The sequence below is a fragment of the Sphaeramia orbicularis genome, chromosome 14 (assembly GCF_902148855.1).
Source record: "Sphaeramia orbicularis chromosome 14, fSphaOr1.1, whole genome shotgun sequence".
NCBI lineage: Eukaryota > Metazoa > Chordata > Actinopteri > Kurtiformes > Apogonidae > Sphaeramia > Sphaeramia orbicularis.
In genome coordinates this window covers 25,818,560-25,841,794 of record NC_043970.1, presented here as the reverse complement: position 1 = coordinate 25,841,794, position 23,235 = coordinate 25,818,560, and the positions used below count along the sequence as shown (strand labels likewise).

The 23,235-nt window shown below is 39.4% G+C and overlaps 1 protein-coding gene across 2 annotated transcripts; it reads right to left on the bottom strand.

The window, feature by feature from the left end:
- Window positions 1-433: 433 nt before the first annotated feature.
- On the bottom strand, window positions 434-20,717 carry LOC115433167 (gap junction delta-2 protein-like). 2 transcript variants are annotated; one of them, XM_030154441.1, is made up of 3 exons: window positions 19,338-20,717; window positions 17,450-17,506; window positions 434-2,882 (listed from the first exon to the last, which is right to left on the bottom strand). In XM_030154441.1, the coding sequence occupies exons 1-3, from the start codon at window positions 19,406-19,408 to the stop codon at window positions 2,018-2,020; spliced, it is 993 nt and encodes a 330-aa protein (XP_030010301.1). In that variant the 5' UTR covers window positions 19,409-20,717; the 3' UTR covers window positions 434-2,017. The 2 variants fall into 2 exon arrangements, with proteins under 2 accessions (XP_030010301.1, XP_030010302.1); XM_030154442.1 differs by lacking the exon at window positions 17,450-17,506 and having other exon boundaries at window positions 19,338-20,714.
- Between the last annotated feature and the right edge of the window lie 2,518 nt (window positions 20,718-23,235).

The following is a 23,235-nucleotide window of genomic DNA, read 5'->3' as shown; positions in this document are numbered from 1 at the left end:
AGGTGTGTTTAAGTGGGAGTGTTGGTTTATGCTACAGGATCAGGGGGTTCTCCCATTTGCCCACTCCACCCCTCTTTAAAAAATAACAAATCACCTCCTGCCTGTGGCTTTCCCTACAGGGACAGAGGTATCGGTCTAAGAGCCACAAAGTCCATTAATTCACTTCACTTTTACCAATACTTAGCTTCATAACCAAAGCCCTGCACAACTAATGACTCAAATAACTCCCATAACTCTCAGTTGTACTTTGTGTTACAGCTGCATATTAACAAAAACACAGGCAAAACTTTTGAGAAGCCTCAAGTTTTTTGAGACACACCATGTTTGCAGTGATGCCACACACTTACTTCATGAGAACACGATAAAGATTCAACAGGGTGCATTACACATAGTATTTGTCACTTTCCAGTCTGATAAACACTGCACAGTCAAGTCATTGTTTGCATAATAATTTATTCACATATCTTTTTTCACATACTAGATATTATTATTGCTGCATTTCTGGAGCCTTTCAGGTATTCACTTTCAATATTCCCACAATGGGATGCTATATTCATATCTCTTTAGATTATTCATCTTAATGCATGCTGAGTACTACATTTCACAGGAGCAGGATGCAAATAAATAAATAAAACAGTCTCTTTTTAAATTACATGTCATAATCTATCCATTCTAGTAATGCTTCGGTAACATGCCTTTTTCAAAGTCCATAGGGGGAGAACACTTTTTGGAACATAGTCTTCATTAAACAGAGAAGACTTAACAAAGAGCACATTAATAATACATATTGTTAAAGCTGGCAATCTATGATTAATCTTTATTACCACCTCAACCTTTGTTCCCCCATCCAAAAGCAGTTCATCTATACCGCTATATGGGAAAAGGCTAAGTGTAAATATTATATTTCATTTATGTACAATAACTTTTAAGTATGGCACCAATTCGGCTTGTGAAAAAGATCTTGAGGTTATACATGAAAATATCTGTGACTACAATACTTGAAAAAAATCCTTATGTAACTCCTTTCTTCCTTGTAGACAGCGATCACACTTAGAACCAAAGTGGAAACACTGGCACACTTTTCTTGACTGTTTTCTGTGGGTTCTGACGATAAACAGCATGCCTTGCAGGCACTGAGAGCATTGTGGTGTATAACACAGTGTTGGAAAGTGAATCTAAATTCAATGCACCATGTCTAACTTTGACCTACTTTTTGCAACAAATGATTTGTTGCCAACTTGCCGACAGGACATTGTCAGTCTGTCCTCTGATTGGCACCTAAAGTGACAAAGAAAGTGTGGAATAGAGACATTTTTAAGAAAAAGCTTAATACAGTACAGCAACATGTTCCAGTTTAAGTTAGTAGTTTTAGTGCTGTTTGTAATCTTTAGTTTGTGTTAAGTTTCTTAGCGCATTAAGAAAAAGGTGCATCAAGTCTTTCGAGTGACTTTATTGAAATATTATGGACAGTAATAAAGTTGTCCTTCTCTCACTAGCTCAGATTAGCTAAGCATTCTATTCTCTGACTAAAGTCAGACATTGGCTTTTTTCCCACACATGCGTATGCATGCACACGCTTAAGCTCTTGCATATGCACACTTAATTAAAAATGAGGGGATTATTTTTGACCAACAGCAAAAGGCTTATAATGAAAGATTTTAGATAATTCAACCTCAGACTACCTTTACAGTATTTTAGTAGTAATTGCTCAGTTGTATTTATCGAGTTCTTTAAAGGCACCTAGTGTCACCTAGGCAGAGCAGAACTCTCCATTAAAGTTTATATGCAAGCTTTGTCAAAGCAACACAGTTGCCTTTTTAGGAAAGTGATTCTTCTGTCTTGAAGTGTCCAAGACTTGTGAACTTCATCATGACTACAGAGAGTCTGTCTGTGCTCCTGAATAATAATGTAGTGGTGAGTTTATTTTTGTGCCCTAATGATTGCGGGTCCTGAGCCAGGGAAAAGCTCCTCTCCATAATTTAAGAGGTCCTTGAGCCCCCAGGCAGAGAAGCCTCTGTCAGACGTAGGCTGACTCGCTAGACTGGGTCCTGCCCAGGTTCGGGGCCTGGGACAGGTGTGAAACATCCTTCTTGCGGACTTCACAGATGGACTTCCTGCGTGCCTGCACCCCTCGGATGGCCGTCTTTATCTTCCTCCAGCCAAGGTGGTTGAGCTCAGCCAGATTGAGCAGCACACATATGCCGCTTACTGCAAACATGAAGACCAGGAAAACGGTCTTTTCTGTAGGACGAGACACATAACACTCCACTTCCTTCACACATGGGTAGCGATCACACTCAAACATCCCAGGCACATTAAAGCCGTACAGGAAGTATTGGCCAGCCAAGAAGCCGATCTCCAGCGCATTGCGGAACACGACCTGGATGACGTAGAAGCGGGAGATGCCTTCCTGTCGTCGTACTTTAGCACTCTTGTGTGTGTGAGGGAGGCCTCTGGGCCCGTTGGGGATCTCTTTCACCTCTAGGCAGTCGTGATCCTCCTTACTGCTGTCAGGGTGCACCAGGATGCCATTGATGTTGCGAGAATGAAGCTTGCGAGCATGATGGTCATGATGACGACCATGGTGACCGTGGCCATAGTGATCCATGTGAGGATGCAGCAGAGAGTAGCTACGATCTCGTGCTTTCGCAGACTGGTGAACAGAGTAGGTGATGAAGCACAGACTTGGTGTGCACACCAAGATGATCTGGAAAACCCAGTAGCGGATGTGGGAGATCGGAAAGGCTTTGTCATAGCAAGCCTGGTTGCAGCCGGGCTGCATGGTGTTGCAGATGAACATGATTTGCTCATCCTCATACACCTTTTCCCCCACTATGCCTACTATTAGGATACGGAAAATCACCACCACTGTCAGCAAGATCCTGCAGAGACACAAGGAGAAGGAAAGGGCAGGAGGGGGAGGAGGTGAAAAGGAGAAAGACAATGTCAGTTAATACAGAGCAAATGTGCAGAGACTCAGGAAATATCTGGATATGACCGTATGAAATGGATGGAAAAGATTAGTTTCATATAATCTAACTGGTCTGAATATCCCCGAGGGGAAGAATGGCATTATGTGCTGTGTCAACTCAAGGGAATTAGAACATTTTTCAAACCCAGACCTTTGTTGAACATGTGCATATATTTGTGTATGTTTGCATGTATGTGTGTGTATCATTGTATGTATAATCAGTCACTTGCAGTGACAAAGTACAACAGGGTGATGGAGTTGTGCTCTAGACAGCATGCACAGATGAGCTCAGTCATCAAAAAAGATGACAGAAGATAACAGTGATTTCACACTCATCTTCACTCCTGAGCTGAATGGAACAACACAGACACTGGAGGCTGCACAAACATGCGTGAATAGTGATTAGTAACTGTTAAAGTGGGGAACAGTGTTATCTCATGGTTCAGACAGGAGGCGAAAATATTTTGATATGTTTGTCAAGTCAGAGTTCTCAAAAATAAGATATATAATAAAGAAAAGTCTCTTTACATTAACCACCATGATAGTAGTATTTCTTCTCTTCTGATGTTAATTATCCATGTTAATTCTCTTTGGTAGGAGTTAGAATCAGAGTAATTTATGATAAGAAACTGACATGTAACGGTCCATAATAAGGGTCACAATTCAGCGGCTGCAGGAATTATGTGTTTATGGTGCCTATATGTATCATATAAATCTCAGTATGAGATGCTGGGGCAATATAATACATTATCTACATGCGGTACCTATAACTATCCTAATCTGGGTCCAATGTTGTCACAATGGTCATGTCGTTCTTACAGGCGTACTTTTACTTAGACTTCAGATTTTTATGGTGATGCTTCAATTGGTTATTTTAACTCTAGCAACAAGACAGTGTCCTATTGTATCTCTCAAGTCAAATATTTATTGTGAGGCAGAAATCATAATCAAATCCAATCATAAGGCCACTGAGGTGGATCACCAAGATACTGGTATTAAAAAGACACAACTATTTGTACAATTACAATCTGTAATGTCATTATTGAAAGCACTTTCTAAGTAAAGGGAGTTTCAATTTACCCAGCTTCTTGATTGGTTTAAAAGCAGCCATGTATGATAATATATAAAAAGTGAGGATGTAATAGTTAGAGATGTATAAAAGAATTCTATATGAATTGTGAACCCAGTGAAGGTTCACACCTCTAGGTCATATACAATGTGAGAGCTCCTGATTAGCTTAGCAGCCATGGTAGAATTAGAAATGCTGAAATATGCAGCTGACACAGGGACTTCCCATTGAGTATCATTAGTGTAATACTGCAGTGGGACTGATCCAGGGACAGTGGATATACAGAGCAGTGCAGCTGCTTTTTAAAGTCTCTGAGAGGCTGGTGTGCTGCACGGTTTTCTTCTGGTGTCGATCCAGCGCGGCCACTGCGGAGGAGGAGTGGGGCTTTAGGGCTGCACTGTCAGCTCTTTCTAATGAGCGAGGAAAGCCTGCACATCATGGGGCTCCCTGGTGTTTATGCCACAGTGCAGTGGATGTGTATGCTCCCTGCATGGTGGAGCTATTTACTTAGAAGACACTTGTTCCCAAGCATTAGTGGACCACCCAAGGCAACTAAAGGGACAGGGATAGATGGGAGATGGCCCCAAGATGAAATGATGTCTATGCAATACATGTGGAAAAGTGGCTATTTTTTCTGCTGTTAATGTCCGTAAGTCAGATGAGACTCTATGCAGTATATCGTTTTAATGAGGACTGTAGAATGCCCACACCTATTTTCCATGGCCAGTTACCACAGCAACCAGCAAATTACTGAAAGGTGAGGATGTGAGTGCAGGGGTAGGGTTTACAGAGGAATGGATAAATTAAAAACAACTAAAAACTATCAGAAAAGTAAACGCTATTTCCTCTGTGGGTAGACATCTTGAGCAGAGGTGACAGTTGGTGAGTGCAGTGTCAGACATTTCAACAGGCAGGACGTGGAGATAAAAAGAAGTAACAGAGGAACATGTGTTAGTGTGAAACCGACTTAAAATAGAGCAGCAAGCTGCTGCAGGACTGTTCCTGCTCCACCTGCGAGTGGGTTTTTTGTGTGAGAAACACAGACACGAGGACACAGAAGACATAGAGGGAGAGTCATCCATGTGTATGACGTGCGCAAAATGGCAAACATGCCTGTGCTTGGAGCAGCTGTGAGCAAATACGCTACAGTGACTTTCAGCATGTTTAGAAATGCAATAGAATCTGGGTTTTCTGCACCTTTGGCTTTTCAGAAGTTAAATGTAAATCACGTTTGTAATTTCACATAAAGGTATTCAGTTCCTCCCTGATGCCATGGTGTGTGTGTCAGATGCAGCTTCACTGGTGGTTAGACGGCTGTGCTGATATTGATGTTTTTCTGCACCATAAGGAGTCATTTGACGCATACTGCTAAACACAATAGAAAGCTGAGGCCAACAAGACATTTAAATGCATCTCTTTGTTCAACATACAGAAAACACACAAGAAAAATGTGAAACCACATAATTAAAAGCTAGAGTAAAGCTCAGAGCATGTCTGCATTCACTTTGCAGTTATAATCCAGGTCTGCCTCTTCTCATTCCAGTGGTAATTACAACATCTAATCAACATTAACTAAATGTCACTAATCTGTCTGCTATTGTCTGTCACACAAGCTTTCTGTCTGCATTTATGCTCCAGGATAAAATGTTCAAAATAGTTTTAATGTAATCCAAGTCAAACAGCAAATCTCTTTCAGTTCTCTTGCAAACTCACTAGTAATGGGCATTGTCTGCCTGCCCAGCCCTTTGTCTTGTTTCGTCTATTTCCTGGATTGAGATGGAGCACATAACTGGCAGATCCTCTCTCAATTAGATTTTTTCAGTATTTACAGTGAAATCATTACTAATTCTTGCCCGCAGTCTCTCAGAGACTAAAAGTTGACATGCATCTGGGCACTTATCATTATGTCTGTATAGTTTCTGGTCATTGTCATAGAGTTGAACCAGCAGTAGTGGAAAACACATTTCATATACTGTTAATGGACTGAGCTTCAACTAGAGCAAATAATCATTTTATGGTTCATTTATTAGTGACTGATGGTACAAATAAGCAAACACTGGACATGTGTAAATTTTTCTGCCAAATATGATGAGGATTGGCTGATTACATCATAAAAAAAACTAGGGGTGAAAATACCTAAATAGCACTTTGAAACTTCCTTGGAGGTTTAAAGTTCTAATCTGATCTATATGGATGTGGCTCAGTCGGAAAACTTTTTAAGTACTGCAGATATTCAGTCTTTACTTGTTTCTCTGCACTTTCATGTTGTTAAAAAAATACCAAGACACTCCAAGTATTGAGTGTTGTGCTGTGTGTGTTTTTGTGTGCATGCTTGTGCGTATGTGTGTGTACTTTACTGCTGGATAACAGGATAATCAGCACGGGGCAGATTGCTGCATTTGCAGAAAGCAGTGAACGAAGGTTATCTGCAAACATCAGTGTTTTAAGTCCTGCAGAGTAACAAGCCAATACTGTTAGAGCAGACTGGGCCAAAACAGGGACAAAATTGTCGATTTTTGCTATTTATAACTATTTCTACTATCTCAAACTCAAGCGCTAAATATAAATATAATCAATCAATTGATCAAACTTTACATTGCAGGTTTCAGACAAAAAGTGCTTCATAAGTTGAAGATGCAAGTGACACTAACAAATATAAAATAGTACAATGAATATATATCCTGTTACATTATATCATTAATAATCTAATCAATGCAATAATACAGAAGTCTGTATATATGGCACTTGCTTATTCTTATATTTTATTATTATAAAAAAACAAAATTTAATTTTATATTTGTTTCGGTTTGTACATTTTTAGGAATGTAGTTTTCTATTTCTGAATACTTTCTTACGTTGGATTATGCTTCTATTTTATGTCTTTTAAATGTATATTTGCACTTGTATTTATATCTGTGTATTTCACTTTCTACCACTCTTGGAGTAACTGCAACATTCCAAACTTCCCTCTGGGGTTAATAAAGTATTCTCATTCTGATACTAAAGTAATTATGGTAAAATAAAAAAATAGAAGAAAATACTGGGTGAAGTTTAAAATTGAAAAACACAACTTCCAAGCCAAATCGAATAGATGGGTTTGCAACATGTTTATTTGATTTTGTTCATTAAATGTCTTGTAAATTACCCTTCAACTCATCTCTTAATTTAGCTGCCACTTCCCACAGGACTTTCTTTCATCTTAGACTATTATATTTTTGGAAACTTTCTAACCTTCCAAAACTGTGCCAGAGATTTAGAAAAAAGAAGAAAGAGAGAATGATCTACTACATTGAATGAGCACTTAGCTCTGTTATCTTTATTCCTAAACTTGGCTCACACGACAAACTTCTTCTCATTTGTATTTTCTTGTGCTGCATCAAAAAACGCTGGTATTTTTCAAAAGCAATGGTAGCTCAAGGACTTTGTGTGTTAAAGGGTGACAAGGACACAGCTGCCGTGTAACTACAGAAATCGATCTGTGAGCAGCTGATTGACCTGTAAGATTGTGTGCATACAGTAATGGTAGTTGCTCTTCAGCTGGTGTGTCGACTGGACATGCAGGCACTGTCTTTCCCAAAGGGAAACGCACACACGTTCATTCATACAGCAGCTGCTTCCGCCGGCCTCTAGGGAAAACAATGGCCCTGAGCACAACAGCAGATGAATTAGAAAACACACAACTTAGACATTGTGAATATAAAGCGTTCGACACTGTAAGAGCCGGTGTGGGCACGTATGCACAGACAGACCTCCGAAGCACTGGTGAGTACAGTTCTATCTGTACAAAGGCCCTGATTAAGCCCAAATATTCATCCCACCCATACGCTCTTCATAATAAGCTCTACTGATGCTGATGGCAGCACATAATGAATAAAGACCTTACCAAGCACAGAAATTAGGCAGCTTAATTATCACAGTGCAGATATTTTTTCTTCTCGCCCCTCATCCGTTCCTCTCTTAAACTGTTTAATAGTTTCAGGTCTTGCCCACGTATCAGGCAGACGAGCATGACCGCCTGAGGTTGAATATGTTTATATAAGCTAAAACTGTTCTCCTTCAACCATGGTGCTCAGATTTGCTCCTGGTGTTTTCATACAGTAAAACCTTCATCAGATACTTTAACACTGTAAAACATCAGTGGTTTAAAACTGGACTTCGCTGCTAATTTTTCCATTTCTTGTGTGCACTTCCTTAGTGTTGACTTAATACCAAACTTGCTCATTCAATACCTCTGAAAGACAATTTGTGAACAAAGTGAGGAAACAGGAAAACGTAATTACAGATAATATAATCAGTCACCATCCCTGAGTTTTGGTGCAGCTAAAAAAAAAGTCCTTTTGCTAAGCAAACAGTCTGTGTTAAATTAAATATTGGAAATGTGGATGACAAAGAAATTGCCAAAAGATGGGAGGTTTTATTTGAGTGCTTTCTTTTCTATTAATTCATTACGAGGCCTAACCATGCATGATGATGATGCAGCGTAAAGCAGATGCAGCTCGCCTCCATCCCATTTGTCTTTGTGTCATCTAAAATTACCCTTTCATCTTAAACTTCTCTTTCATCTAAAATTTCCATTTCATCCAGTTCTAGATAAGGCAGGAATGCATTATGCTGAAGGATTTCTGTCTAAAACAACTTGAACATTCAAATGAATCACATCAGCGTTTCCCTTTAATATGTGTTTTGCTGAATATGATGTTTTCAGAATCTTTTACAGATCGAATTTATTTGCATTTGGTGAGATGACGCGTGCTACATGAAAGAATATGAAAAACAAACAAACAAATAAACTACATGAATCTGCAGAACATTTCTCTGTCTTTATTCTTACATAGGCTGCATATTTACTGACTTTGCATCTAAATCTCCTCTTAAAAGTATTATTTCAGCCACAGTTGAATAAGCTTTGTATGTGTGAAAAATGTCCATAATGCCTAAGACGTTATTTTTTGTAGTTTTGTACAAACATATAATACTAGGGAATGTGTGCAAATACATTTTAGTGTTATTTTCTGTCATTAACCCATAAAGACTGAAACTGTGACTGGCAACAAAAAACATCTACTGATCTAAGCTGTTTAATAACTGTTAATCCTATCAATACATGTAAATAATTAGTGCAAAATACAGTTTGTCATCTTTTCATGGTCATCAGATATGACCCATTTGGACGTTCAGAGGCTCCGTAGTGAACGTGGAAACACTGTCATCTTCTACAACATTGATTCACCAGTAAAACCCATGGAGTTGGATCAATGACAGTGGATGGAGACACTGGTTTTATGTTCAGTTAGTGATAGATTTGACTGAAAAAATGACTTTTTCTTCAGTTTTCTCCGTTTTTGATAAGATAACCCTTAACTTTAATCTGAGCTTTTATGAACATCTACATGATCAGTAAATTAAATGTACGAAAATACCTAATTTTCATTGAAGAAACACAAAATACAGAACATAATATTACAGGGTGGGGAAGCAAAATTTACAATATTTTGAGGCAGGGATTGAAAGACAGTGTATGACCAATTAGTTTATTGAAAGTCATGAGAATTTATTTGCCACAAGAAAATTGACATAATAGAAAACGTTTTTATTCTATGTGTCCTCCTTCTTTCTCAATAACTGCCTTCACACGCTTCCTGAAACTTGCACAAGTGTTCCTCAAATATTCAGGTGACAACTTCTCCCATTCTTCTTTAATAGTATCTTCCAGACTTTCTCGTAATAGTTTTGCTCATAGTCATTCTCTTCTTTACATTATAAACAGTCTTTATGGACACTCCAACTATTTATGAAATCTCCTTTGGTGTGACGAGTGCATTCAGCAAATCACACACTCTTTGACGTTTGTTTTCCTGATTACTCATATGGGCAAAAGTTTCTGAAAAGGTATGGATAATAGTGTTAGGTATGATTATGACATCAATATATGTTTGGTTTCAAAACAATTGACGTAGTGCCTGCTGAGAAAAAACAACTAAATGTTCATTGTAAATTTTGCTTCCCCACCCTGTACAACAAATGGTAATAAATCGCTCAAGGACGGTAGAATATTGAGAATAATTCATTTGGGAACTGACACAAAATGTAACACTGGGTTCTTATGAGTTAAGATGGATGTACTTGTCTTATTATGACTGCATTGTGTTCTGGTGATGACTGCATTGAACTGTTAGTTTTAGATATGCACACAGGACTTGTACCTACATGTTGAATAAAATGAATGTCATAGTTCAGGTTTTTTATGTTGCCAGTACAGCTGATGTGTATACGACATTTAGACTAATCCATTACAGAACTTACAGCAAACCTGAGTACATTAAAGTGCATGTGTCTGAATGTGTGTGACAGGTAGATGTCAATAAAGAGTTACATTACGTTCCATTGCCACTCCTCTACTATTTGTTTTTATGATTATATGCGTCATTCTGTGACGCACAGGCAGCGTCACAGGCTGTAATTATGTAGAGTGAATGTGGGGGTGAACGCTTATAAATACCAATCTCAGTCTTCTGTATTTGTGCATTTTTTTCCTGTTTCTTATTATACGTAATTAAGCTGGAGGTTAATGAGCTTCAGGACGTGGGACTGACATGACCGGCATGTTTCTCCTTCATCCTGCTCACTGACTTTGCTGAGTGGGCATTGCCCCACTTGGCTGGCGGTGAAGGTAGAAAAGAGCCAAAGATGGAACGTTCTAGGATGTGGGCAGAAATATGTCCTGGCGTGACTGTAAAATGTTGAAAATAGGCTGAAGCATTTAAAGCTTAAAGTTATTTTTCAGCTGAAGTTATTTTTAAAAGAATAAATAAAGTGTATTGGTTTGCCAAAATAAATATTAACAAAATTAAGAAAGATTTAAGAAGTCAAAGCACCTCATCCTTGGGAACCTCAATGTCATGTGTCACGTTAAAAATATGCATGATGTATGATTTTGTGTATTAATGACATTGCTTTATTTATCTAATAAAATTAGAAAATTAAAGTTCACAAGGGCAAAACTTTTGCAGGCTTTGATTTGTAGTTGTTTTTTTTTGTTTTTTTTTAATATTTCTCATGAATAAAAACCTCTCAACAGAAGGTCAGGTCCCTGAATTTTTCCTGCTCATAAATACTCCGTGCATAACACATGCAGCATGTTTAACCTTCATATTTACATCAGGGCATTTAACTAAATTGTGCAGCATTGGATGCATTAATTAATTTGATTTTTTTTTTTTTTTTGCAAAAGCCATTTAATCCATAATGTTATTTGTGTATCTAACCACAGTGATATGCCAAAGTGGTGATGCTAAGAGATGTTCCTTAAAAATACATGTACTTCTAATCCTGGAATAATAGTCATAGTATTCCTACACATAAGATGATGCTGTGACTTTTTGTTCTAGTTTTTCTGCATCCATAGGAGGCATCAAACGTTACAGACATTAAACTGTGTATTTTTGGACAAACATCTCATTCAGAGTACTATTTCTTAATCCTTCCAGTACCAAAAGAGTCTTAATACCTTCCCTGTGTAACCCTATGCACTTTTCTCATGGATTTTGCAAACTTTCTGACAAGTTCTGCAGAACTGTGCCAAAGCAGTGCTGCCTGGCTGCCACAGATACTTGCAGGTGGAACTTGTTTCTCTGGCTCCTAATTTCAAAGACTTTAATTCCATCACGTCTTTGGGGAATTAGACCAGAAGGATGTTTTTAACACCCATCCTGTCTTTTCTCTTCTCTAACATGTTCTGAAATCTAAACTCACAAAGCCACACAATGCAGGAATGATGCCTCGGTGATCTGCCTCGGATAGTGCACTTTCATTATATCAGTGAAACATGAAGTCATGCATTATAATCATGATAAGCTACTGTAATGAAAAGTGCACACAGATGAACTACTGGGGTGATTTAATATGCAGTTGACTTGAATTACATAATTCAGGAAAGTTATACAAATAAAATGGAATTGTAATTTAACATGAGTTTGATGCAGTTTCTCATACTTTTTTAAATTTATATTTACCATGACTTTTTTTATCCTATTAACAGTAGGTTATTTGAAGTTTCACATCAGATTTATGTCAATATGTCAGAATAACTCAGTATTTACAGTGTTATATATGTGTGATCATCTTTGTAAAACAGACAACCACCTTTGTGAATAGAAAAATGATCAAAAAAGGAAAAATAAAATCTAAAGTATGTATTTTTATCTGGGAAAATCACTGGAACAAAGCGCATTTTGTCTGAAGGAATATCACATGCTCAGTAGGCTCACATACACATCATTGTCGCGTTGCTGAAATGAATAATAGCCTCTGCTGAATGAAAGCTGAGCTCAGCTTTACTGGCTAAATCCGCTCGTTGAACAGTATAATCAATATCATTCAACATCCAGGATTGCTGCACAAATAAACTAATGACAACCCAAGATGTGCAGAAAAATGGTTTAGTTTGAAACAGAGTGCAGCTCCTCGCCGCAGGATGATGGATTACTAAATCTGTCCCATACTGAAGTATTGCCTCCAATGTTTTCCTTTGCAGCACAATCTCCCCAGACTGTATAGATTTTATCCTGGAAACTAACCATTAATGAGATGAATAATGTTCGTTTACTAGTATGGGATGATGGCCCAAATGAAAGCAGAGCATTCCTACAAGTCAAGTATTTTGGGAGAAGTAGGGTGCCCTTGTCAAAATGGGGTACCTCCTACCTTTGGATATCCTGACCTATTTAGAAAAAAAAAGTGGCGAGAGAACACAAATCTGTGCATGAAAAATACAGGAGTGGAGACTATTTTAAGAGAGACTTCTTGGCAAAAGAGGGAAACTGACATCTGTATTTTGCTTTTAGAACCAACAAAGATGTAGATATATTTAGCGTTATCAAGGCTTTCAACCCTTTCCATTAAATTGATGTTTTCTTTTTTTCTTTTTATTTACTTGTTTGCACACTGCAGCTAGGTCTCAGACACACAACTTTCTACAAGGCTCACTGTGCATATGTTTAATGATCTCCTTTACATTAGTTCCTACTTATAAGAGCGAACTACGTGACCTTTAAGATTTGATGAAGCATCTGTGGAGCTCGAGTGAGAAATGATGAAGCTTAAATTAGAGAGCTGAGCTAAACTGTACCATTTTGTAGCAGACATAATAATTACCTATAAAAAGAGATATTTAGTACATTAGTATATATGATTTTAAGAGACATATTTAGTACAAAAAGGTGATTAATTTGCAGTGCAATGCAGGTGAGTTTGGTTTCATGCAACCTTTGAGACCTGTCCAGTCTAAGTCAGTTAAATTGTCTGCAGACAGCGCCAAGGGATTCTGTACACCACTTAGTACATTACATTGAAAGGCTGGTCAAATGCATATACATTTTTAATGAAAGACTTGACATCAGTTGCAGCTTGCAACAAAGAACCTCATAACACTTATTAACATTTTATGAAGTATTCATACTGTTTAAATGGGAAGGGATGTAAAAAAAAAATAAAAAATAAAAAAAAATTGCACGATATACACTAATAAATATGTAATATTCCAAATGGTTTGGAGATGATTTAGTCATAAACTCATGAATGATATGTTCTTTTTCTGCTGTTCTTTTCACACAGTTTTGCACTTTTTGTTCTCTCATTTCTCATATCACTGTTTGTGTGACTGAAAAGCAAAAGCAATGCAGTTAAATATTCATGTTAAGTTTATTTGGTTCAACAAAAGAGAGCATTCACCTGTTATTAAAGGTGCTGTTTATTCAGCCAAACCTGCATTGCTGTGTTTGCACACATAGTGAATATTGCATGTATTTCTCCCCAAATCGTGTAATCCACATTGTTTTAGAAGCTATGCGAAGAGCATTATAAACAGATGAATGGGAAATTAAAAAACACAAAAGCAGGATTATATATTTTTGGAAAAAATCTCATCAATGCAGAGAAGCACATATTGAGTTTGTGTGTGCAGACTGTTTCCTCAGCAGCTCTGGCACAGATTTTCAGCACTGAACCTCTGCAGAGGGAAAACTTCTCTTCCTTCCTCTGTGTCTTCCTTTGTACCCTTCTTGTTCTGTCTCTCCAGTTTACATCCTCTGTTCCCTGTCCTTCCATCCGGCAACCTTTATCATTTTATCTTCCTTAGATCACTCTTGTCCTCCATTATCTCTGCCTCTTTTTTCGCTCTACTTGTCTTTGGCACTGACCTCACTACAGCATTGCAGTGTAGAGAAAGATGCATCAACACACTTTCTTTCTTCCTTCTCTGGAAGGTGCATCGCTTAGTATTGGGTGAATTTTCTGTTTGGGATCCCCAAGGCCTTACCCTCTTATGCAAGAACACTTTTTTTAAGACATATACATCTGCACACCTATGGTTTGCAAAACAGCTGTGCACCACATTGTATAATTCAAAATATACCTAAAAATGCTTTCAAAGGACAAACCAAGGAAAGTATGTATGGATATGTTTCTATATATTTGGGTCAGTCTAGGTATTGTTATATACAAGTGTGGAAACTCTTAAGAGGAACATCTTACATTAACACAGTTCAATAAACGCTTTTCTTTTATTTGCAGTTCTTTTCGGATTAATCTCGAGTTAAATGTAACTTTTTTTCCCTTTTTTTTCCAGATACAATTTATATTATCCACAAACTGTTCAAATGCAGTGCTGATAAGAAAGAAAAACAATGATTGACTTTACCTACCAGCAAAGTGCAGACAGTTAACAGAAGATGCAGAACTGTTGACATGTTTATGAATTACACAAATGTATTGCTTGTGATTAAGGATATGCAGTAGATTCCATGAACAGAGAAATGATCTAATGTTACTTTTTTAGATAAAGCATCAGTGTACCAACACAAATAGGCCTCACAATTTAATAGTTAACACCCTGTATATAGAAGTCTGTCTGTTTTTCTTCTGTGTAACAACATTCTGTCTTGATGCTTGTCTTTGTAATGACATGTTGAAAAGATAGCTCATACCACAGACTTACACAGTTACTTTGCCCAACTTTATTTGAGTTGGCTTACCAAAGTAAATTGGAAAAAAACCCTTTTTTTCTAAATCTAATAATGAGATTCAGTGAAACGTGTACCCTTTTAACCTGTGGGCAAGCTACTGTACCTCTGTACTTCCATCTAGACCTGAAACTGTTAATTCCACTAGTTTGTACAATGTGTGGGCTACACTGCAACACTTTAGAGGCCATACTTCACTGTTGGTAAGATGACAGCCCCGAGGTTATAATATTGAGGACTAGATGTAGTAAAATGTGTGTAGGCTCCAGAATGGGGTTAATGCAGCCTTAATGATTTCTTTCACTGTATAGTCATGAGTACAGTCATTGGTTATCCATGCACATACTGAACATTGCTTAGGTAAAAGTCAGGCTTTTTTGTACAATCACAATACAGAACATTAATTTTTAAATGAGTCATAGTATGTAAGCCACCTGTGGTTAGTCAAAGGCACAGAAGCAACTCTCAATTGTCTCTCCTTCAAAGACCATAATTAAGCTAACCTATGCCAGGGTATAGCATGGGTCCCCACTCTATTTTTAACATTGTTATGTATGTCTGAGTTCATTATCTACCCTATGCCAGGGCATAGGTTAGCTTAAAACCTACAATTAAGCGGGAGCTTAATTGTAGCTGGGTTAGACAGTCTAGACATCCAACAGTGCTTTCTAACAGTCCGTCATTGAAGAACTACATCCTTGTGTTACAACAGAGAGGGTTGGCACTCAAACAGATGACTGACATGCAACCATGTTCCAAAGTTTTGATGCAGGGGAGACTTTTCAGCCATAGGGAGACATCACTGTAGTTTACTTTGGAACTGCATCCTTTGAACTGCAAGTACACACATGCAAACTCTTGGGCAAATAAATAAATAAATTAAAAAAAACTAAACACAGGCTGAACATCCTACATGTGATGCCATCTAGCAGTTGGTGCATGCTCTGTGAAGTGCAGGACTTCACAATGCACATCAGTGCAGCCCTACATCACAGTTAGTTGTGTTCACAAGTGCAACAGACCATATCTGACCACACCCAACAGTATAGTTGGGTGTGGTCAGTGGTGCAACAGACTTGAACCTTTCAACCCATAGAGGTCAGTGCAAAAGTTTTGGACTCCATTCACAATTTAGTGTGGAGATGCTTCTTAACAATCTAGGAGGCACAAAACTATGCCAATGGTGAACAATTCTCCAACTTGCTGGTACATCCAAAAACAGTCTGATTATTTAAATGTTAATTGTCGTTGATTTCCTGACCATGCAGACACATGCTTTGGATTAGGACTCAAGTCTTCATCTCAATTAGTTCTTGTGTTACTGATAAAATCTCAATGAATATCTAATGTCTAAGAGTGCATAACTAGCTAACGGTAAAACACAACAATCCAAACGACCACTCAATAAATTTCTACAACCTAATCCAAGGCCTCTCTGTGCACCAAACTGCATAAGAACTATCCAGTACAGTTTTTAGATATCCTGCAAACAAATTACTGAACTGGGAGAAATTGTGAACTGCTTAGTGAGGTTAAATACAGGGGATTTACAGCATACAATACTCACAAAATATCTTACATAGTGTGTACATAAAGTCAGACAATGTTTCTTGGCTCACATAACGTAGACAAGCAGAATAGATGGAGGGAACCTCATTGGGAAGCAGCTAATGTTACAGCTAATACCCTAGGGTCAACTACAGAGCCTTGTAGGACAAACACAGTCTGGGGAAGCCAAAACACATAGGGATCATTTACAGAACAATTCACTGTATTCAGCACAGTAACACGTAGCTGACATCCCATGGACATCATCCAAACTATTTTTTCTCTGGAAGGATATTTAGTCCAGTTATTACAATTTAACTCATCTTTTTACATATAACCTTTACTGTTAACCTAGTGGACTCTACTGTAACAGGATCAAAACATTGGCTATTTTATACAGATTCATGCTAAAGTCAATCTCAAGACATTATTCATTCTAGTTTATAGATTTTGTGTATTCAGGGAGCGCTATTAAATGTTCAGCCAGTGAAGTGCATGATCAACAAATAGCTCAGAAGTACATGCCAATGCCATTACATCAACATAGTGTACATTATGACTTTTGAAAGAGGTAGCAGACAAATTGAGAGTTGCTTCTGTGCCTCTGAAAAGTTGGAGGTGGCTTACGGTCATTGAATCATCCAAAGATTAATTTCCAGCATTCTTTGTTCCCTGTGCTCACAGGGTTTTACCGATTCAGCTGCCAGGACTGGATTTTAAAGCTGCATTAAGTAATTTTTGACCACTAGCGGGCGGAAAGACTCCACAACAAACTCACAACAGTTAGCAATTAGCTTATCAGTTTGTTATGGCTAACATGTTAGCAAACAGTTGCCTACTTACATATCCAGCAGAAACAGAGCAACACGGACATCCCTTTGGTCTCCTTTTTCTGGCCACCTGTTGAATGTAATTCCGATATTCACTGCCGTTTTAGCCTTCGATTGATCTTCCAGCTCGTGAGTAAGATCTCTCGCTTTCTTTGGTTTGCTACATGTTTCTTCTCCTGTTATGTCAACTCTTTGCCTTTTTACTATGGGCAGTTGACCACGAGTTAGCATGTTTTAGTTCTTGCTCTCGGAGCGCCTGCCCATGATTTTCATACAAGTCAGCATTGTTTTGGTTTTTCCACACCAAGGAACCAGAACAATGCACTGAAATTGGCTGAAAGCTGTATATAAAGCTGCAAAGTGGGATGTTCTCAGTGATATTGGCAACACTATCAAAACCTTAACTGGAGGGAGTCACATCATCCAATGTTCAAAAATATTGCTTAATGCATCTTTAAATCAAATACACATGCTCCACTGTATGCAGGTTTTCGTTCCATTTAAGGACTAGACCAGGTGATTTCATAGGTTAATGCACTTTCAACCAAATAGGATGAACTCAATGAAATGACTTGGTGTAGTGTTTGGTTGGAAGGAAAATCTCCATTGCCCATTGTTTCAGATCCCTTTTTAAGTTTATAAAATCCTAGTATGATGCAGCTCACATCATCTCTGTCACTCCAGTGGTGTAAAAAAAATAAAAAATATTTGATCTATATTGTATGGTCTTGTGGCGTGAGATTATTTTGTTGTGATTTGACACTAGTCCTGTATGATTAGATCTGACTGGAACTGGAATGAATGATAGTGTAGAGTTTCCCTGTCTTTGTAGGATAATGTTTCTGTGCACATAATGTAGTCTATAAAGAATGAGCCAATTGTTACATTGTCACATTGACACACAATCACACACACTCATATAAAGCGACTCGAGGAGAGGGAAGGTTAGACTGTGTCCTTGTCAAGACAACCTGCATTCTGGGTTAATGAGAACAATGGTGCAATCAAATTCCAACTCCCTTTGGTTTTATTGTACCTTCTGAAAAGTATTTCTGAGTCACAAATTCATAAAGGTTTCAGAGGTCAAAGCACTTTGACTCTTCACATTTCCACATGAGTGTCCCCAGCATGGCATTTGGATTATGTTAAATGGGTGGAAAATTTCACTTTTGCATTCAATTAATCACACAGAGATGATGTGGTGCACATTTTTCCCACAGATATTACAGCATGTCTCCATGGCATGTCTCCACTGCTAATCAAACTAAAAGCTCATCTGTTCAACCCTCCGCCACAAACTGTTTGCCTTTCACAAAACATGAGAAAAAAATCTGATCAGGCTTTACTTCTGATGCAAATAGGTGTTCACTCATAAAAAAAAAAAAATTAAATAATGGATGTCCTTTCTCTTGTTCTTCCCTCTTAAGTTCACACAGAGTTCAGAGCCATTTCCTCTACCTTTGATTCTACCTTCCACACCTGCAAACTCGCCATCCCTTCATCTTCTGCACCTCTGTTTTCCTCCTCTCCCACTCCCCTTGCTTCCTTCTGTCCTATTGGTCTGTGGCCAACAGCATAAAGTGTGATCTATCAATAGCTGGGCTATTAGGTAGCTTCAACGCAGGAACCTCTGTGAATTAACCATAATTCCCAGTAAAGCCGCACTATTGATTATGTGCAATTAGTTTATCCCTTAACTAATAATGTGGGGAGGGAGGAGGAAAGGAATGTGGGGGACTGTAGAACAGAGGAGAGCACTGGGACAAGCCTGAGGAGGAGGGTTTTCTGTAGGGATGTCACCAAGTAATTAATACAAAACACAGTTTGCAGAAGAAACACACAGCACTGAAAAACAGACACAAAACTGGAAACTGAAACACCTGATTTAATGAGTGTCTTACCTCCCAATCATGGTAGAGTGCTGCTGGACAGCCGCCTCGAGCAGCCTCTCCAAAATGGTCCATTCTCCCATGATGAAGGAGAAGTGGAACCACTGTCAGAAGAAACTGGACTTGTCCGACACCGGACAGCGGCAGGCTCCTTCAGCTTTTCCCAGGACCAGCCTGCACTCTCCTCCTGGCCGTCAGCAGGGGTACACCCGACCCCCCGTCCCACACCGGCAGCTCCCTTTTTGACCTCTACACCGTAGACCTGGCCTCTCCTTTTTGGAGTCTTCTCTTCAGCCCGTCCTGCTGTTCTGTTCTTCCTGGTGGAGGAGAGGTGCTGTGCTGATTGCCTCTCTCCCTCTTTCACCCTCTTTCTCCCCCCTTCTCCCCCTCCCCTGTGCAGTGATGCTTATCCTCCCCCTGCCGCACCACTCTATTCTACGCTACAGCATATGCTATAGCTCAGCATATGACAGCCATGATCACCCTCTCTTTTCCCCCTCGTCTCTCCTTGCTCTTTTCTCCTTCTCCTCTGCCTCGTCCTCCTCTTCGTCCTCCACCCTACCCCCAGGGCACTCCTTGTACTTCAGCTGCACTCCCTGCCATCAGTGCTGCTCTTTGCTTGTCCTTGCATTGTGTAGGATCTCTGCCTTTGCTGCACCCTTGCCACTCCAACCTAAACACACACTCACCACATATGGCTGATCCCCCTCGCTCACCTCAGCGGACAGCACCATAAACACACACTCTCACACTTGCGCTCGATGATGACAGCTCCAAATCCTACTCTCCAGCTTCCTACTGAAGACTGCAGATCCACACCAGCACACAAAGCTGCTGCCTGCTGAATGTCACTTTACGACTGGAGGAATGGTCGCTCCCAGAGCTCCGAGCGCTGCAAGGACCATAAAAACCTGCATACACACACGCGCGCACACACTCATAGCCACACACAAACACGCTGCCACCCAGCCCCTCAGTAATAAATCAGCTGCCTTGCTGCATCCAGTGAGGCTGAATCAAGGCAGTGCAGCGCTGCAGACCTGCTGTCCTGTGTTGTCCCCCTGGCTAATTTCAGCACAGTCCAATGCCCAGAGTCATGTCTGCCGCAGAGAGCTGGGATAAAAAGCTGTCCTCTGAAGCCTATTTCTGGGCTCCATCATCTTGCATCCCTCTCTCCCCCTCCTCCTGCTCTCCTTCAACCTCCCCTCTCTTCCTCTCTTTCTCCTTTCCTCACGTTTGTGCGCTGAGTTCAGTCTTGCCAGCTACCTTTATCTCAGCGTTCGGTCCCCATCTCTGCTTAGTGTTCTCCCTCTCTGTCTCTGTGTCTCTTTCTTGCTCATGGAATCGCTCTATCTCTGTCACACTCTGCGAGCATGCAACACCCCCCTCCTCCTCTCACAGATCTGCTCTCTCCTCCCTCCTTCCCTCCCTCCCTCCTCTGGTAAATGTGCTTGGATTGCTACCCTGCTCGATGCTTCACTTATGCTTGCAAGAATGCCTCCCACCGTACTGCTGTGTCTGTCCCTGCCTGATGTTGAGCTCTAACTCTGCCTTCTCTCTTCCTCTGCAAGCCTTTGTTCTACAGTCTGGAAGCTCTGAGGTGTTTCCCACACTCTTTCTTCCTCCCCTTTCTCACTCTCTGTTAAACATCATTCATCCCATGCTTCCAGGAAAAGGGTAACAGGAAAAAATGTGACTATGCTCCACCCCATCCCCCATCTATATCTCCTCCTTTTCTCTATCCTACTGTTTCGAGGATGACAGCACACCTATTTTACCGTGACCCAGCCCTCATCCCTCTTTTTGTGTTTCCTCTCCTTATCCCCTCTTTCTGCTCTTCATTCTGTCCTTTTCCCCCTCCATTAAAGCCCCTCTCTCTCTCTCCCTCTCAGGAGAGATGAGCGCTGTATTGTACTTTGCTGTGACATTGAAAGCTGCATTCATTAGTTTTATATTAAGGTGGTGTGGAAATGGGATGGACTCCCTCCATTACCCACTCGGATAAGTGACAGATGTATGGTGTGTCTAACATTAAAGGTCTTTTAAATGCTCACACACATACATAGAATTAACATATGAAAGTCAAAACACGTGAAGAAAGAAAAGAAGAGGAAAATGACAGTGGGGGAAAAAAGGCACTTCAGTGTGAGTCATAGCAAGGCATTCCCATCTTGATGATTGAGTCAAGTTTTGCAGAAGTAAATGATGCCGTTGCATGACATAAGACCAGCACACAAGAATGAAGTCATGGCTTGAGGTGACAAGTTCAATTCATATACGGTACACTTCATTTTAGTTACGCCGCTTTGATTTTGGAGGACATGCTTTTATGTTTGACAGTTTATTTGCTTCAGAATAAGATGCAAGCCTTTGGGAGTCTTTTGTGATGTTAATACCACCTTAACGTCGTTATATCCTGTGCTGCTCCATAAAAAAAACCACACATACCCTGACAAAGAAGATTTATAATCACAGGCCTTACAGAACAACTCTACAGTGCATTAGCAATCTGTCTGTCTTATTGCATATGTGCATGCAGATGGAGAAGGACTGAGTGGGAGAGACAGAGTGAGTGAAAGCGGATTTTGTCGGTTCAGCATCTTCAGTGGGGGACTTGGGGGTCTTTCCCTTATCAAGGACATATGGCGTAGGAGTGTTGTTGAGCAAAGCAGGGAGTGGAGGCGAGGACCGGAGTGGAGTGCCATAGCTCTAGTTTGGCGAAGCCTGTGTTGTAAACAGAGCAGGCGAAGCGCTGGCATCAGCCGGCCGACGCTTCGAGATGAGTTAAAGGGAGGCGCAGGTGTGTCTTCAATGACCTAGAAGAGCCAGCTCAAGCATGCAAAAACACATACTGTAGTCACACACTCATAATGCAGCACCTTATATACATCACCAAATGCAACAGTATAAGCCAGTTTTTTTTATCAGTCCATGCTTTGTATATCTATAGCAAAAGTAAGCATTGAAAACAGACTCATTCTGATAAACATTTTAATATACACATTTTACATGTTTAATTTCACAGTGTCGTCTCTGTAAACATACCTCCATCCTGTGTACTGTAGCTTGCAGAGATAATCAATATTTAAGCTCCTGAAATTTTTATAGGAGTTATATAAGGATAATATCACCCTCACAGCAAAGGTACAGGATAAAATATGGAAATCAAATGTGATTATTAATAAATGTTCCTATAATTATTGTTGAGCTTTAGAATTCAAATGAATGCAGGTACACAAAGCGGATCCAAGCTTTGCGCGGACCTCAAAAGGCCCTTTTATTTCAGTTCACAGTGCATCACATCAAACCAAGAGTTATTTAATTATCACTCACATGAAACTTTTAGTTTTGTCGAGATTGTACGTGAAAGAAAGAACAAATGCTTCTGAAGCATTGTTTAAACTATATCGCTTGATCGCTTGATAGGTTTATACTGTAGTGAAGTAGTGATATAGGATCATCCCTGTATTTATTTATTTATTTATTGCTATTCATAGAGTACGCAGAAAACAAACACATTTTAAATATTGTACCATAGGATAAAAGGAGAACAGCAGAAACACAGAAAAATAGATTTAATATATTCAACCCACATCTCTCTGTTTATTACCTTTGTAATTAAAATGTGTCTTCATCGAAGAAAACTCACCCTGCACCTGACAGAAAATCAGACAAATCAAAATCAGACAAACAAGTCTTCACTCATTTAACCTTGATACCATGTGTCTGTTATTGTAGTTAATGTTACGATTCATTAGACCCTAATGACTTGGTGCAAATGTATAATAGGCTACTGCTAGTATAGCTAGGTACTGTTAATGCAGCTGCTGTGAATCTTGTACACATCTGCCACAACAGACTGAAGTACCAGTTTCAGACAACTGCAGGAGGCTCCTATGTGCTGTTTTTG